The sequence below is a fragment of the Panonychus citri genome, unplaced genomic scaffold (assembly GCF_014898815.1).
Source record: "Panonychus citri isolate SS breed McGregor unplaced genomic scaffold, ASM1489881v1 Contig00049, whole genome shotgun sequence".
NCBI classification, from domain to species: domain Eukaryota; kingdom Metazoa; phylum Arthropoda; class Arachnida; order Trombidiformes; family Tetranychidae; genus Panonychus; species Panonychus citri.
Window position 1 is genome coordinate 992,458 of NW_026515454.1, and position 16,765 is coordinate 1,009,222.

General features: G+C 29.4%; 1 protein-coding gene and 2 long non-coding RNA genes across 4 annotated transcripts; 2 read left to right on the forward strand and 1 right to left on the reverse strand.

The window, feature by feature from the left end:
- The first annotated feature begins 530 nt into the window (after nt 1–530).
- LOC128385488 (uncharacterized) lies at nt 531–2,432 on the forward strand. Its single transcript, XR_008324740.1, has 2 exons — nt 531–724; nt 820–2,432. It is a non-coding gene; the product is annotated as an uncharacterized LOC128385488 (long non-coding RNA).
- An 8,128-nt stretch (nt 2,433–10,560) lies between these two features.
- Nucleotides 10,561–16,096, reverse strand: LOC128385609 (platelet glycoprotein 4-like). 2 transcript variants are annotated; one of them, XM_053344495.1, is made up of 4 exons: nt 15,703–16,096; nt 15,335–15,601; nt 13,668–13,873; nt 10,561–12,840 (listed from the first exon to the last, which is right to left on the reverse strand). In XM_053344495.1, the coding sequence occupies exons 3-4, from the start codon at nt 13,797–13,799 to the stop codon at nt 10,978–10,980; spliced, it is 1,995 nt and encodes a 664-aa protein (XP_053200470.1). In that variant the 5' UTR covers nt 13,800–13,873; nt 15,335–15,601; nt 15,703–16,096; the 3' UTR covers nt 10,561–10,977. The 2 variants fall into 2 exon arrangements, with proteins under 2 accessions (XP_053200470.1, XP_053200469.1); XM_053344494.1 differs by having other exon boundaries at nt 13,668–14,104.
- On the forward strand, nt 14,116–16,635 carry LOC128385626 (uncharacterized). The gene is made up of 2 exons (XR_008324811.1): nt 14,116–15,136; nt 15,268–16,635. It is a non-coding gene; the product is annotated as an uncharacterized LOC128385626 (long non-coding RNA).
- The last annotated feature ends 130 nt before the right edge of the window (nt 16,636–16,765 follow it).

Sequence of the window (16,765 nt, forward strand, 5' to 3'; positions counted from 1 at the left end):
GTTGGCAACAGATAATTAAACTCTTATCGTTTCCTCTTAATCCATTTTCGCCATTTGTTTGGATTAAATCATTTCAACGAATTTTCTATTTTTCGATACACAATTAACTCTTCTTCATATTAGTGATTAACTTTTATTAATTATTCTCTTTTGGTGTTGTTCATCGTTATTACTCATCGTTTTCTTTTTCTTCTTGTCTCCATTTTCTCTTAACTTTCATATTCTATTCTCTTTGTCTTTTCATTTTCTATTCTATTTTTTATTTTCTAATAGAAAACAAATCATTTTCTCTCCTCCATCTTGGACATTCACTTTTATTCTGTGTTCTCATCAACATCGACAATAATTTTTTTCTCTTTTCTTTAGTTATACAACAACAGAATAATTTATTCGCCAAGGTCAAACCAATAAGAATTTTGTGTTTTTTTTTGTTCTATTCTACAGAACAGAAAACAAGTCTTTCTCTTTCTCTTTCTTTCTCTCTTTTTTTCTGGTTACACGTTTACTTGCCAACAATAAAGAAGGTAAGTTATTTTTACCTGTTCTTTGGCTTTTTCTCTCTCTCTCTCCTGGTTGGTTTTGTGTGTGTTTATTTTCTAGTTGGTGTTACTTTTCCTTATTCTATTATCTGTTAACTTGATCTTTTTTTTCTGTACTGTCATCACCTTTCTGGTTAAACCTCGCCCGTTAACATCGTCATCATTTGATTTCTACTTTGATACTTGTATGTAAATGGGTTGACATTAACCTTTTGTTTTACCATTTTCAATCTAATTTGTGTCTTCTTTTTATTCTCTCTCTTGTTTTCTCTTTGTACAGATTGACTTTTGTGGAATATTTTTACACATTTAATTCTTTGATTGGTGTTCCATCCCCATATCTTCATCATTAATCTCTCACTAGTTTGGTGAGTTGTAATACTTGGGACGTTTTTTTTAAAGGAAGTTAAAACCAGTTAATTACACCAAGAGATCATATTTTCTTCCATAGCTGATTTAACCATCACCGTAACTACAACAACAACTACCAAACAACAAACCATTGTGATTACTTTGATATTACTATTATTATCTTCATTTATCAACTATTAATTCTTTACCCTGTTCAATCCTGATAATTTGAATCTGTTTCTCAACGAAAATGGTTGAAATATCAAGTAGTACGAAGAAAATTTTAATCATAATCGCCTGTGTTATGCTATTTCTCTCATCGGTACAATTAATATACTCTATTGCTCATGATGATGGTGAACAAATTGGCTGGACAGTGATTAACCTTGTCGCTGATTTATGTTTCGTCATCGTTATTGTTAAACAATGGGAATTTGGTCTGAAAGTCTATCGAATTGCAATGCAGGCATTTGTTGTTCTATCCATAATTGCCTTGATCTTTTGTATTTACATCATTGCCTCGGGTGATGAGCGTCATAAACAAGATATCGCTGAGAAAACAGTCTCTGTCATCATTGGTGCTGTTCTCTATTCCATGTTGGCTTACCTTCTCAACAAGTATCTCCATCAAATTGAATACAATGAAGGATATACAATCGCTTAAATGATGTCATTCACATTTTTTTTTCGTATTCTCATCAAGATCAAATCCGGAATCAAATACAATACAAAAAATATAACGATATCCTTTCAAAGACGGAAAAAAAGCTTTACACCAGAAACAACCAAACCTTAAAGTCCATTTCTGATCTGACAAACGCATTTAAACAGTAACAACAAAAAACGAAAACAGTCTAATCTCAAAAGCAATTTTCTCATCGATCTTTCATCAATGAGCCTTTAATGACTCATAAATGAGCTAATCTAATTGAATCATCATCATCAGTATCATTCATTTATCTCCATTACCAAAGCAAATCTGCTGCTTCTCAAATCAAAGTACTCATCATAATTATCTATTTTCATCTTTTAAATTGGGTTAATTTTTATTTCTCCTCTTCATCAATTTTTAATTGTGACAAAATCATTTTACCTTGGAAGATGATCCATCAACACAGGAAATTAAATTGATTGTAAATTCATCTTGGTTTTAACCATGGGGACCAACAAGAGAGACGATATGGTTTCTGATCAACTAAATTTTACCGATTTTAATCAGACAACATGATATTTTAATGACTCAGGACGATGAAGGAAACATATGAACAATCAATTTAAATCATTAATTATTCTGATGATCTTCAACTAACATTGTTAATTATACTCTTTCTATGAGCAGTTTAATTAACAATGTAAACACCAAGTCAAACAACAAAATGTGGATTCAGTTTCACCTGTAATCATATATAAAATGAATGGATTATCACAATTAACAACTATTTATATATATAAATTGTTAATCAATCAGAATAATAATCATTGTATATATAAATTAACCATTCTCAATATTTATAAATATTAATACTTTCGATACTTTGTCAACATTGTCAAGTCCAATTACTAATACTAATTTTATATTCTATCTTTAATTGTAATCAACCCCCCAAACATAATCTCATTCATGGGAACAACAATCAAAAGCCTAATCAATTGGTTGATTGTAATGATGATAATAGACAGAAACGACAATGATTAACATGACTAATGGAAACTTGGAAATGTTTTAGATTCTAAATTGGTTGTTAATTGTTACCAATTTTCCGCTTTTTTTCTAAAATTGTAATCAAATGAAATTCTAGAGCTTATTTTGATTCTTAAATAAGTTGAACAATTAGATTTAATTGTTATCATGATGTTAAACAACAACATTTTCCACCTGATCATTGTGATTGATTTTCCATCTAGATTTTCATCGTTGCGGAACTTTGAGTTTCACTTAGTGTGTTGGATAATAACAGGAAGAATCGGATTCAATTGGTTGACGATAATCACCTTAATCACGATAATCATGTTAATCAAAGACAATCAACAACAACAACAATCAAATGGATAAAAAGAAAGAGAGAGAAAATAGAAAATGATTATATCTTTTTACTTTCTTTTCCAAAATTGATCAACAATTTAAGAAGATGAAAAATTGAGTAAATGATCAATTTAGTTGATTATGATTAGTCGTAAATAGTGAAAACATAATCAATATTTAAAACTAATTAACTTGATGTCAAATGTTGACTATTTGTTGCTAATTATAATTGTTGGTGTTTCGGAGGTGAAAGTTGATCATCTCATCGTAAATGGTTGATTATGATGATTAAGATATGTAATTGTGATTAAAATATATTCACAAAAATGAAAGAAAAGTGAAAACAAATTAAGTTAATCAGTTGGAAAGATCAATGAAATTGAAACAATTAACCTAATATATTGTTCATAATTAGAAAATTATTTTCTCTCTAAAAAAAGTGACAATAACAATCAACTTTCCAGACAATTAAGGTAACAATTAAATTCATACATGAAAATATATGTTAATCGCTAATTAAAATTCATAAATTTCTTAAAAGAAACTGAAACAATTAAAAAGTAATCAAAACAATTAGAAAACAATTAAAAGACCAAAGTGAAAATCGTAAAAAAAGAAAACAGCTGATCGGTTAACCAGAAAAAATCGTCGAAAAAAACAAAAAGTTAAAACTTTGTTCTTCTTTTGTAAATTAATTACATTTTCTAATTGCTGTTAATCTTTAATTGCGAATTTCGTTCAGTGGCTAACTAATTGTATTAATTAATTTCGTTTTCTTCTTGTTTCAACTTCTAATATTTACTTTAATAGGTAAGGTGTAAACAACTTTCTCTCTTTTCGCCTGAGGCCATTTTATTTTAAGGTGATTTTCCACTTTCCCTTTTCATCTTCATCTTCATCATCTCGTCTCTTCCCTGTTTCAATCATCATCACAATCAACAACAAGTATCATTCAAATTGAGTTCAGCCGAAAGTAATTTCTAACCTTGATCTTATTAGAAAGTGGCTTTAAAATGATCATAATTATTTCCGGTTTTCTCTCTTCCATCATGGACACTTATCTCTCTCTCTCTCTTTCTTTCTTTCTCTCTACAGGTAAATATAATTCTAATTTATTAAGTGTAAACTTTATGCATGCAACAAAAGGAAGACAAATTCTGAGGAGAGACTCTGAACCTGACGGCGAAATGATCAACAGAAACGGAAATCGTTCCTCTCGATAGTAAACAAATCAAAGTAAAAGAGGTTCGGTTTCATTTTGGAATATCATCATCCTCATCATCTTCATCATCTCTTGACCGTATTTTTCTTGATTCTCTCTCTCTCTCTCTCTTTCTTGTTTACCTGGTGATCCTTCATAAAGGTAGGAGGAAAATGAGGAAGAAGATGAAAAATGAACAAAAAGGAAGTAGAAATGAAGATGAAATTTTCCTCCTTCATTGTGATAAATAATAACTCGATTTGTTTATGAGACAAAAGATGATATTTATCTTTCTCTCTCTCTCTCTTCCGGTTAATCAATTGATTGTCAATACGATTTGACCAAAAGTCCTAATTTACAAATCATGATAATCAATCAGCTGATTTCTAATCAATCATATTTATCATCAATATCCACTCACATACTCACATATACAAACAACCGTAATCTAATCCGATATTGATTGTTAATCTTCAATTATTGATGAACAATTTTAATTGTAATCAACAGCAGGTAATCATTAATATACATAATCAACGATTGAAAAAAAAATTGTTACAATTAACTGTTAATTTGATACAAGTTAACATTTCATTTGATTAACAACTGTTGTTGTTTAACTATTATATTAGTTAATTGAATCAATCCCGAATCTTTTGATGATCATTATCTTTGATTAACTTTGCTTAATTGATCAACTGTTACATTCAATTTGATCAATACAATATGATAATAAGGAAATGATTAATTTTAATTGTTGAAAATCAAATTCATCTTCATCTTAATTAATTTGATAACAGAAAAAATATTATTATAAGGAAATGAAAAGTGATTACTTGATTAATCATAATAATCATTTCTAATTGTCAACTTGATTTTCAAGTTTTCTGCTTTAATTATCAACAATTAACTGTTGAAAACTTTAATTTTATCAACAATTTAAATAATTATTTCAGATTATTAGTGATGGAAAACTAATTTTCAATCTAAATATTACCAGTAAAAAATTAGTTCCATTGATTAACTAATCATTACCGTTAATTGTCAATTCTTTTGCCGTACTAATTAAGAAAAGTGTTTACAAAAGTGGCAACAATTTAGCTAATCACAATTTAAAAATATCTCATACAGTTTTCATTTAATTGTTAACAATAGTTACAATTACATGTATTAATGATAATCAATCAACAGTTAATTTAACTTTAAATACAATCAGGATTTAATTAGTTACTAAATAATAAGTCAAACTCATTTCTGTAAAGTTAATTATTAGTAACAATTAATAATTTATCCATAAAACTATCAAACAATTAACTTTCAATTTCAATGAAATTGTCTTTGTAATAACAACAACAATAAATTAGGTTAATCACTTGAAAAAAATTACGATTGGAAACTTTTAAATTATCAACTAATCATTAATAACAATTAACAATTATAATATATCCTTAGGCCTGTGTAATCATTTAAATTGGTTGACCTAATCACCTTTAACCTGATAATGGTACAATTAACTTACCAATAATCCCAATGATAAACACAACAATTTAACCTAAATTGTTGAGATTGAACAATTTACAATTGATTTTAATTGTATTAATATAATCAAATCAAAATTATAACAGTAACACCAATGAATTGAACAGTCCAATGTAAACTTAATTGTTGACCTATTTTTCAAATTATATTTTAATCATCAAATATCAACAATTAAGATAGTGATGATCAACGTTTTCTTGTTAACAATTAAGATTTAGGTTAGTCTGGTGTAAGTGTCCATCAATATTAATACTTATATTATTGTTTTTATATAAATTTAAATTGTTAATCCTTTTTTTTTAATTCATATAATCATTATGATCATTTAAATGAACACACCAACAACATTAATCACAATCAACAACGACAACAATTGACATTATATTGCTAATTTAAGGTTCAACCTGATTGTTGTCTAACATGTAAAACTTATATTTAAATTGTTTATTTAAAATGAACAATCAAAATTTAATCTGAGTAAAAATCGTAAGCTTATTGTTATTATTATTAATATTATCATCGTCATCTGATTAACACAACAATCAAGTTAATCATGATCACAATTGTTGATCGGAATGAAATAAATCATTGATTGGTTACATTGGTTGAATTTTAAATCTCCCAATACAATTAGCTAATTACTAATTGTGGCTCCCATAATAATATCAGTCTAATGAACTTTACTATTATTGTTACACAATCAACTAATTGTTGATGGAAACAATTGCTTGACCATTAATATATATAAATTGTTGGACAATTAGCAATTAAATAAAATGAAAAAAAAAACAATTCAACTTTGGATTGATGAAAAAAAAAAGTTTCCACTGTTAATCAAATTGTTTGAAGTACTTTTTGTTTAATGGTGATTGTTGATGATGATATTAATAGTGAACAATTTATAAATTGTGATGAGCTTGATAATTATGTTAATGATGAAGGTAAATAACAGGCAAAACAATCAACATATTAACGCCTAAATTGTTGATGATTAAAATTGATCATCTCAAGAGCCAAGTTGATAGAGTTGAATTTGAAGGTTCAACTGATTTAGTTTTGATTTTGTATTTAATTTACAATTGATGAGCCAATTGATTGTTGATGATGATTATACTAATCACAATCAATATATATAAACATAAAATTCCTGCTGATTACAATTGAGTGTCTAGAATTAAGTTGATTGCCAAAAATCAACCTAAATTAAGGCTTCACGGAGTCTCTATCATCAGAATTGATTGTTACTTGATTGTCTCAATCAATTGTTATTTACGTTCATCCATATACTTTTTTTTATGTTAATTTAGTTAATCATTATAGCATCATTGAACTTATCATCAACATCATTATACTAATTGTAAATGTTGATCAGTTTCTTGGCTGATTAATCATTACAATCATCAACAATGATTAAGCTTTTTTTTTCACTTGATTCATTTGATATTTTTATTGAATTGTTGATAATTATTGTTATAACTTATAAATGCCAATGAGAATCAGCTAATTGTCACCAATATGAGTCCATTAATTTCACGGTAAATCAACTTTAATCATCTAAACGATCATCATCATGATTAACTTGATTGTTGAAATTTTCAATCTCAGGCCTAACAATCAACAAAAAAGTAACAATCATTAAAATGGTAATCAAAAATTTCACAATCAAATCAATAATTACAGATTATCATTTACCTTAATCACTAATGTTGTTATTATTATCATGATGATGATGATGATTAACAATCAATCAATTTAAGAGAAATGAAAACTTTTCAATCAAACTGAATCAAGGTTCTAATTGTTGATTGATATTAAAAATACATTCAACTAATAATAATAATAAAACTTCAACAATTAACTGAACGTAAACATTTAGTTGATTTAATTTGTTTTTGCAAAATAATGAGATTTACCATTTGTTTCATATTAATCAGATTCTATCCTTTTTAATTGTCAAACTAATTAATCAATTTACTGTTAATCAAGTGGAAATGAAAAGTTACATTTCAAGTCGTAAATGATTAGTTGATTGTCTTGGAATAGTTTTAATTGTTTGTTTCTCTTATTCTTTTAATATCGTTTATTGATTTAACTTTTTTTTTCTCTCAACTTTAACTGTTATTTAATAAAGAAACTCAATTGTTACTTTTGATTGTGGAATTAAAATTATTTCTTATTGTTTAGAAAACTTCAAATACAAAAATCAATTCTCATTAAAAGTTACATGAAAAGTAATGGAAGGAAAAAAAATTGGTTACAATCGGAAGTGATTTTCTGATTGTTCAATTTTTTCAATTGTTTTCTCAATCAGATTGGATAATCATGGAACTTTTTTCTTCTACTTTGAGTGAAAAAACTGATTGATTGATGATGAACATGATGGAGATGATGAAGGAGAAGAAGATGAAGCAAAGGTGATGATTAATTACATAATATTCTCGGGGATAATTATTGGATTGGATTTTATTACAATAGCAAAAAAAAAATAGATGAAGGTACAAGTAAAGGGATTAGGGATTTTAAAGAGAAAGTAAAATGAATGAAATTGTTGGTGTTGATTAAATTGTTAAAGAAGCAATTAGTTGATTGGTTTGTGATTTATTTACACTGCCTACATCCTCTTTTGATGGGTTTGCTTTGTCAATCTCAATTAAGGGCAACGGGAAATTGTTGATAGAGTAATGTTAATTGTTAATGGCCTTAAATTGTGATGATCATCATTACAATTGAAAAGGACAAGGAATGATTAACCAACTAATATAACTTTCTAATTGTTAGCCAATGTTTAATCATTTATGGTAATGATTAAATGGGATTGAAAATCATTGATGATTGTGATGATGATTATTATTATGATAATGATTTGATGATGATGATGATGATGATGATAATGAATTTATGGTGATGATGATTGTTGATTGTTAATTGTTGAGGTTTGATATGTTTTCGTTGGTGAAATGAATTGTGTATGTATGTGATTAATTGGATGTTATTTATGTGGTGTAACTGAATTGCTCACTGACGGAAATTTGGTCAAGATATTTACCCAACAGGTATGCTAATAGGGAATAGATTAGTGAGCCAATTATAACGGTAATCAGATCATCGGCGATTTGTCCCTTGTCCATTTTTTCACCGCCGACAAGGACAAGGATTCCTGCGAGTGATGAGATGACACAAATGATTACAATTACGATGATAATGGTTCGGAAAACTCGAAGAACTGTTTTCCATTGCATGAAGATGGACGATAAAAGGGTTCCGTCGATGAAGACACTTATCACGGTGATGAGAATGGCCTCAACGTATCCGTTGACGATGGCGAAGACAAATTCAATCAATGAGAGAGTAAATTGAACACCGATCAGAATCAAGAGAATCAATTTCGTTTTACTTTGGACCTTTGAAAGATCGGAACCATTATTACCATTGGTGGACAACATGATCGATTATTTGTTTATGGAAGATTTTTAAATTGGAGAAAATCAAATGATAATTAATGATTAACACAATTAAATTAAATTGTTCCAAATTGTAAAAAGAAAAAAAAAAGTTTAATCACAATTGGATTTAGTTTTTTTTCTCTCTCTTTCTTGTTGAATTTGAATAAGTTGTTGATTGGAGTGAATGTCGATTCCAACTGAGATGTTTACTAATCAAAGTGAATCAGAAAAATAAGATGACAACAGAGTGAGAATGATGATGATGAAGGAGAATGAGAAAGAGAGAGAGATAGAAATCAGTGAAATGGAAGGTGGAGAGAGTGAGAGAGAGAGAGAGAGAGACATGATGATAAATGAGAAAGAGAGTAAAGGGAGAGGTTTAAAAGGGAAGAAAGAGAAGATAGAAAGAGATACAACACCAACATGGAACTCGGAAGACGAATTGTAAACGAACCAGTATTTTGGAATAAGGAAGAAAAATATCGAGAGAGAGAGAGAGAAGAGAAAGTGAAAGAAAGAGAAGATAAATTGGTCTTTGTTTTTTTTCCTCTTATTCGCTGGTACGTGTTACGTTAGGTGCTAACGTTTTATACTTCGAACTTTTTTATATGTTCAACTGAGTGTTTACCTTCGTCGATTTATAAATAACATTTGAAAATTGGAAAATCAATTGAACTTTTTTTCTCCATTTTTCTCATCCCATTTTTTTTCTTCTCTTTCTTTTTTCATCTTCTCTTTCGCACTTTCTTAATCTTCTCTTTCTTTTTTTTTCCTCAATCCCTTCCATCCGGAAATGAAACTTTTCCTCCTCATCATCATCATCATCTTTAAATCTTAATAATCATGTTGATTATTATCTTTTAACATAATTAACTTTCTGGGTTTACAGTTTAAACTAATCAGCCAATTTTCATTTCAACAATTAATTGATTCCTTCCTATTGATTAAATTGTTTCTAATGTAGTAATCGTATCATAATTTGTTAATTGGTTGAGTATCATTTTGATCATGGTTAAGCTGTTGTGGGTTTGAATGGGATTTTGTAACAATTAGTTTAACTATTATTATATTTAGATTCATTTGATTAAGTTGTGATTGTCTATTAGATGTTATATAATAAAATAGGTTAGCAAATTAAATTAATTGTCAGGTAAATTAGTTAACTGGTCAAACTGGTTTTCTTTGTTAATCAATTGTATGTTATTATTGTTGGTTAGTTAATTAACTTTTCATCGTAATTACCTTGAGATCTAAATTGTTAATTAATTGATTTCTGTGAAATGATATCATCTTGAAAAACTTTTCTCAATCAGTTGATTGGAGTTAATTTTCACAACAAAATGATCACATTGATTATAATTAACCCATGAACTAAATTAATTATCTTTGTTGAATATACAAGGTTTTCACTTTGATTGTTGTGATTTGGTTTTTTTTTGTAAAAAAAAGTAATTACAATTAGTATCATTGATCAAATCCAATGTTTAATTTTGTACAATTTTGTAATTGTACAATTTTTTGCTTCCTTTTTGATTGTTGAGACTTGAATTACAAAAATTATGAAATGATGATGAGGATGAGGATAAATACTATTATTATTACAATAATACTGTCACATAATTGTCGTTGAATGAGTGTAACAATTAGAGGATGAAAAACAAAAACATGAAAGCCCATTTTGGGTTAATTAAGGGTTGATGATAAATAGATACAGATGAAAATGTTGATTACTTTCAATAGAAAAATAATTAAAAAAAAAAGATCTTTCAAAAATGGAGGTGGGAAAAGTGTCTTTTGCGATGATTTGTAGTTAATTGTTGACAAGTTGCTCTGATTGTTGAAGAGAAATAATGAGAAAAATGGTATGCAAATTTTGATTAATCAATTTGAAACTGAGATTGGAGATCCTGTTGAAAATTTGGTTGTCATTGTTGTTTTTATCGGTGACGATGGAGGTGCTGATGGTGCCGATGGAGTTGACAATTTGTTTGATTTCTTGTATAACCTTCGTGGTGGTGTATTTGGCACGGTCTCTTCATTGGCAACTGTGAATGTATCGTAAGGTGCACTTGGTAAACTTAATTTACTTGTTTCCATTGATTGTTGTTGTAACGATCTCTTGTAATTTGCAATATCATCTGATTTCTGTAAACCCAATTTAGGTGAAATTTCATTGAAAGCTAAATTATCAACACCATTATTGATTCTTGTTCCCTCTCCTCCACCAACTCTGGACTCATGGCCTCTGGTTATTTCGCCTCGAGCGTTATTACCATTCCTATTGTCTCTTGAACTATCAACATTTCCATTTGATCCTTTTTTCCCTTGTACTAAGGATTTTAATACTTTAAAAGCATCGATCGCTTTGTGATCTTTGTTATCTTTAAGTACTCTTATCGTGTGGATCCCTAAGGCTATGGTGAATAATATGAATGCTAAAGTGCTGAACAGGAAAGATGCGATTCTTGCTGATGCTTCTGGAATCCATTGGACAATTAAAAGTTTATCAATTAAACGAGGGGTTAAACTTGATGTATATTCTGACCATAGGATTGGAAATGCTATTTCGGGAACATTTCTAAAACGAATTGAAGCTTGACCTGTAGAAATGGCCACATTCAGTTGTACCCGAGCAGCGACTCCGATTGTTGATCCTGTTGTGGGTTCAACATCAATCCAGAAAGAGTGTCGTGACCTATTAGGCTTTAAACCGGTTACCGAATGACCATAAATGGGATCAGCGTCTAAAAAGTGGGGATTTGAAAGGTAAATGGGAGCACCATATTTACAAGGTCCAAGGTCAAGGATTCCAGAGGGTAAAGGATCTTGCCGAAGGAAAGAAACAGATCGAATGGATAAAAGTGATTGTGGTCGTGTAGCTCGTTTAGTGGCGAAACAGGCATTAGGTGGATGGTCAACTGAATTGGCATAAAATGAAGGGTCAAGAACAAATCTTTCCGCTTCAATGCCGTGTGTGGTTAAATGGCGTCTTGACCTGACCAAACGAAGGACACGACAAATTTCAGCATTAAACATACGCAGTTCCCTGGTTTGTGGGGTAAGTGGAGGTCGTACCTCACTTTTGGTTGTGCCCGCAAACGAGTTACACTCGGGGGTTGAATAGTATTTAAGGGAAGTCGCACCATTATGAGATTCCATTACATTGAGTAGGTTAATATTATCCTCTCCGGTGTGGACACGATAAACTCCGTCATCGGTATTGTTTTTAGGATAAAAGAATCCAAATCTACCGTTATAAGCAGAAGGAAGTTCAGGTCGTAAGAGTGGACCAAATGTGGTTAATACATCAGGATAACCCTCGAAAAGTAATTGTTTAACCGTTCGGTTGATAAAAAATCCTTGAGATGTTGTATCAAGAGCGACACCGACAACCAAACGAACCGCTGGACTTGCTTGTTGTAGCCAATTTAAGGTCATCGCCAGTGGAGTGTTTAATGTAGAGACCATTGTAGATTCATCGGAAACCGATTGATTCCTAATAAAGATCCAAGTTCTCCTTTCCTTGTATGAAACTGTCCCATTAGATGGATTATGGACTATGTTGTGTTTAGAAAGTAACACCCGGTAAGTAAATGGTCCAATCTCTTCGAGTTCCGGTTTGGCACCAAATCGTTCAACTTCATTGGCATTTCGAATGTTAAAAAAATAGTATCGATTATACAATGGAACCGGAACTTGTTTCCAATTCTCATAAGTTTCCGAACCTTCCCGAAGGACCAGTCGCTTTAAAAGAGTAGAAAACAAAAAAAAAGAAAACAAAAATTAAAAGAATTAAAAAAAATAGGCCAACTTATCATTCGGAAATGTTTACGAATTTGCATGAATGCGAAACCAAAGAAAAGTAATTACTTTCTTTCTTTAATTTCATGGAATTAAGTTAATCTTGATTATTGATTATTGACACTTTTCTTTTCGTACCAAATCAAAGTTAACTTAACAGAACAATCAATTAACTGCTTAACATTGAGAGTAATTAAAATACTACAGCAGTTTTAATCTCTTAATCTCATATGGTTTAAAAAGATTGTCATGTTAATCTAATCTAGAATAATTATTGAATTCGCTTGATTGGATAAATTGTAACAACTTAATGTGTCTAATTAGTAATCAAATTGAGATCGCAATTTAGATTTTAACAATTGAAACACTTTCCAATTGAATAGAAAACGTTGTCAATCAATGAAAATCACAAACAAAAGTAAAACATTTTGATTGTTGTGACTGAGTGAAAAAAAAAGAGGTAAAGGTAATGAAAGTTGATTGTTGGAACAATTAATGTCAACTCAACCGATTAAACTTAAATTCAGTTAATGATTAAAGTAAACTAAATGTTGACAGTGAAAGCAAACACACACACAGAAAGAAAAAAGCATAATCAAAGTCATGGTGAGTTAATTTGATTCTTTGATTGTGTTTACAACGAAAATTTGATTTGAAAAGGAAGAAGAAACAAAAAATTTTCTTTCTCAAATCTGATTGACCGTCGCACATGGAGACAAATAATCACTTGTAATTGTCACCAGTTAATCACCACTATGGTTAATAATTACCTTGTGAATTTGGTTAATTACAATTGATGGTAATGTGAAAAATGAGATGATAGCAATTAAAATGAACACAATTGCAGTACCAGTTAAAAGACTAATCTTTTGATTTAAAATGATTCCACCAAAATTGGCCATGAAGATCAACTTGATTTGCCGATTAAAGATCAATAATATAACCAATTAATCCACTTAATTTGTTGATTGTTACACTGAGTAATCAAAGGCGATGATGAATAGACAATAATAAATAAGAAAACATGAAGATAATTAAGAAAAAAGAATCACAAAGACAAAAAGAACATTAAAATTGGTGATATTTGCTGTAGATCAGTTTCTTCAATACATTGTGAATGTTGACTGATGAAGGAGAGAGAGAGAGAGAGAGAGTAAAAAAGGAGAGATGATGATAAGAGCGGGAGAGAAGATGATGAAGATAAGAGCTTTAAAAGCAAAGAGAAAAAGAAGAAAAAAAAGAAAGAAGAAGATTAGAAAGAAAGAAAAGAAAGAGAAACTGGTTCTTATTAATCGGTTTTCTCATTAAAAACGATCAACTTTGTTATTGTTTTTCTTTTTTTTATTAATATGTTTTCCCTTAGAATTTTTTTTTCGATCCGATTTACTCATCGGATTATCTTTTTCTCTAACCTTTGGATTAGTCTCGTTTTCTTTGTTTTAAAACAGTCGATTTAACAATTTTCTTCTTTTCTTTTCTTCTAAATTGTGATCGTCAACTGAGTAACAATTAACTATGAAACAGCTTCGGAAACTCACCAAACAACCCAACCAATCTAATTCAAGTGAACAATTTATTAACTGTGTCACCGGGTTTCAAGTTAAACCGGGAGCGATTTAACTATCCCACTCAAGTCTTAATTTCTTTATCCCTCCATTTTTACCTTTCTCTCTCTCTAATTATTTCTCTTTCTTCTCTTTCTCTTAGGTTAGTCTCTTTTTTTTAAATGTCATTTACTTGTAATTATCGCTTGTAATTAATGATCGAAAATTTCGCCTCTTTTTTGTGCTCAACGTTCTCAACTCTTTGCTGGTCTTTGTCTATAGATTTTTTTCTTAGGCCTTATTATTTGGGGTCTTTTCAATTGTTCTATTGGTCATTTTACTTGTCAACTCTTTTGTATTTTTCTTTTTTCTTTCTTTTTCTCATTTGAGTCTCTCTCTCACCTTCTCTCTCTCCCTTGTTACCTTTCATTCTTTAATGTTCATAATTCATCATATTAACCTTCATCTTAATATTCGCCATCATTTGATCTCATTTTCCACTAACCCTGATTATCCTCTTTTCTTTTGCTGGCTTATTACTCTCAGTCTCTTCAGCTGGTTCTTCTTCTTTTATCATCATTAGTATTATCATCATCATCATCATTTGATCAAAGTAATAACCATGAAACCCAATCAACATGAACTTTTCCCTCTTCTTCACGAGTGTCCTATTAATTTCTCACACACAAAATCAGGTAAACACATTACAATATATTTACGATAATTTATTTTCTATTTTCATGTGATAACTTGATTTTACTTTTTCTCACCTTTTCTCTTTTTTTATTGCTCATTTTTGTAATTTTCTCTCTTCTTTTTTTTTCAGAAGAAAATCTTCTAAGAAAATGGAAAAATAGTTAAACAAATGGAATATTTCCTTTAAACAATCTTACCTTGGAGTTTAATTATCTTCGGATAAGATGCCCATCGATAATCAGGATTAATCAGTCATAACATTTACTTTATCTTGAGGAGTTGGTTGAATAAAAAGAGCCAATCTAATGTCTTGAACCACTCGATGGATACAATGGACACACCGGGATTACTGATAACCTGATGATTCTTGATCAGTGTAACAAAAGGATAATCAAGTTACCGTCAAGAAAATTAAAAGTTAATCTAATTAACTGTGATTTTTCAATGGTAACAATGAGAAGACACTGAGGGAAAAAAGAAAGTTTTTGCAAACAATTTAAAATGAAATTTCCTTTGTTCTCAAAGTAAAACAAAATCAAGCCAATCAAAATCACCAACTTCTTACCTGATGGTGTCAATTGTTCAGGCTTTTGGCTGAATCGAGAGAGAGAAAAAGTGAAACAATCAACGAGACATGAACATTACACAATTAAATTGGATCCGATGTTAACCAACCGTGATTATATTGTTGGGAAAAGATTTTAACATTAAATCAATGATTCATTCACCTTCCAATTCTGGTTACTTTCTGGTTTCCTCCTCAGATATCAACTTCTCTTTCTTCAATCAAATCTAATTAATATATCGGATTACCATTCACTTTTCACACAATCAAAACCAAGACAAGTTACTGGATCACAAAAAAAAGAGGGAAAACTGAAAATATAAATACAAACAGAAAAGACAACAATTAACTCACCTCAGTTGGAATCAAACTTGTAACAATCAACGAATCAATATAATCACAGAGGAAAATTGGATCTAAACACAAATCACCATATAAATTAAACGCTTATTATCATTTCAAGTAATTAAATTGATCTCTCAAAGGATAATATTTGCACAGGTGATTAACAGTTATGAATACAACAATTAATGAGCAGAAAATGTAATTACTATCATAAAATGATTAACCTTGTAATGTATTATTAGTACCAATCAAATTGAATTGTAAATAATTCAAAAAGCCCTACGAAAAAGAGACACAATCAACTAATCTTTATGATATATATGAATTTATATTTGATATTTATATTATCAATTTGATTGTGTCAATGTCATTGAAGTGAAATTATAAATTGTTTTAATCAACGAAAGTTGAAAGAAATTAAGCTAAAGTGAATTACAGTTAATCACTTTTCAACGAATCAAAATGAGACAAAAAAAAGTGACAATTAAACAATTTTCTAATCAAGGGTAACAATTATAATCAAAAGTCAATCAAGATGGAGGGTAAATTGTTATTAAAAGAGAAAAATAAATTAACTTTGATTGTTAATTGTTTCAATTGTTAATTTCATTTCAATTGAAGACAATTTGAAAATCAAATAGTCTTTAAATTGGTTAACCAAATTTGCTAATTTCTTTTCCATTTACATTTTATTAATAAATTTTTGATCTTCTCTTAA

Bases quoted from the DNA above. Each gene is read 5' to 3' on its own strand.
- LOC128385609 (XM_053344495.1), bottom strand. From the start codon at position 13,799: ATGGCCAATTTTGGTGGAATCATTTTAAATCAAAAGATTAGTCTTTTA. The intron at 12,841-13,667 runs GTAATTATTAAC...ACTCTTTTAAAG, and splicing joins TAATTAACCAAATTCACAAG to CGACTGGTCCTTCGGGAAGG.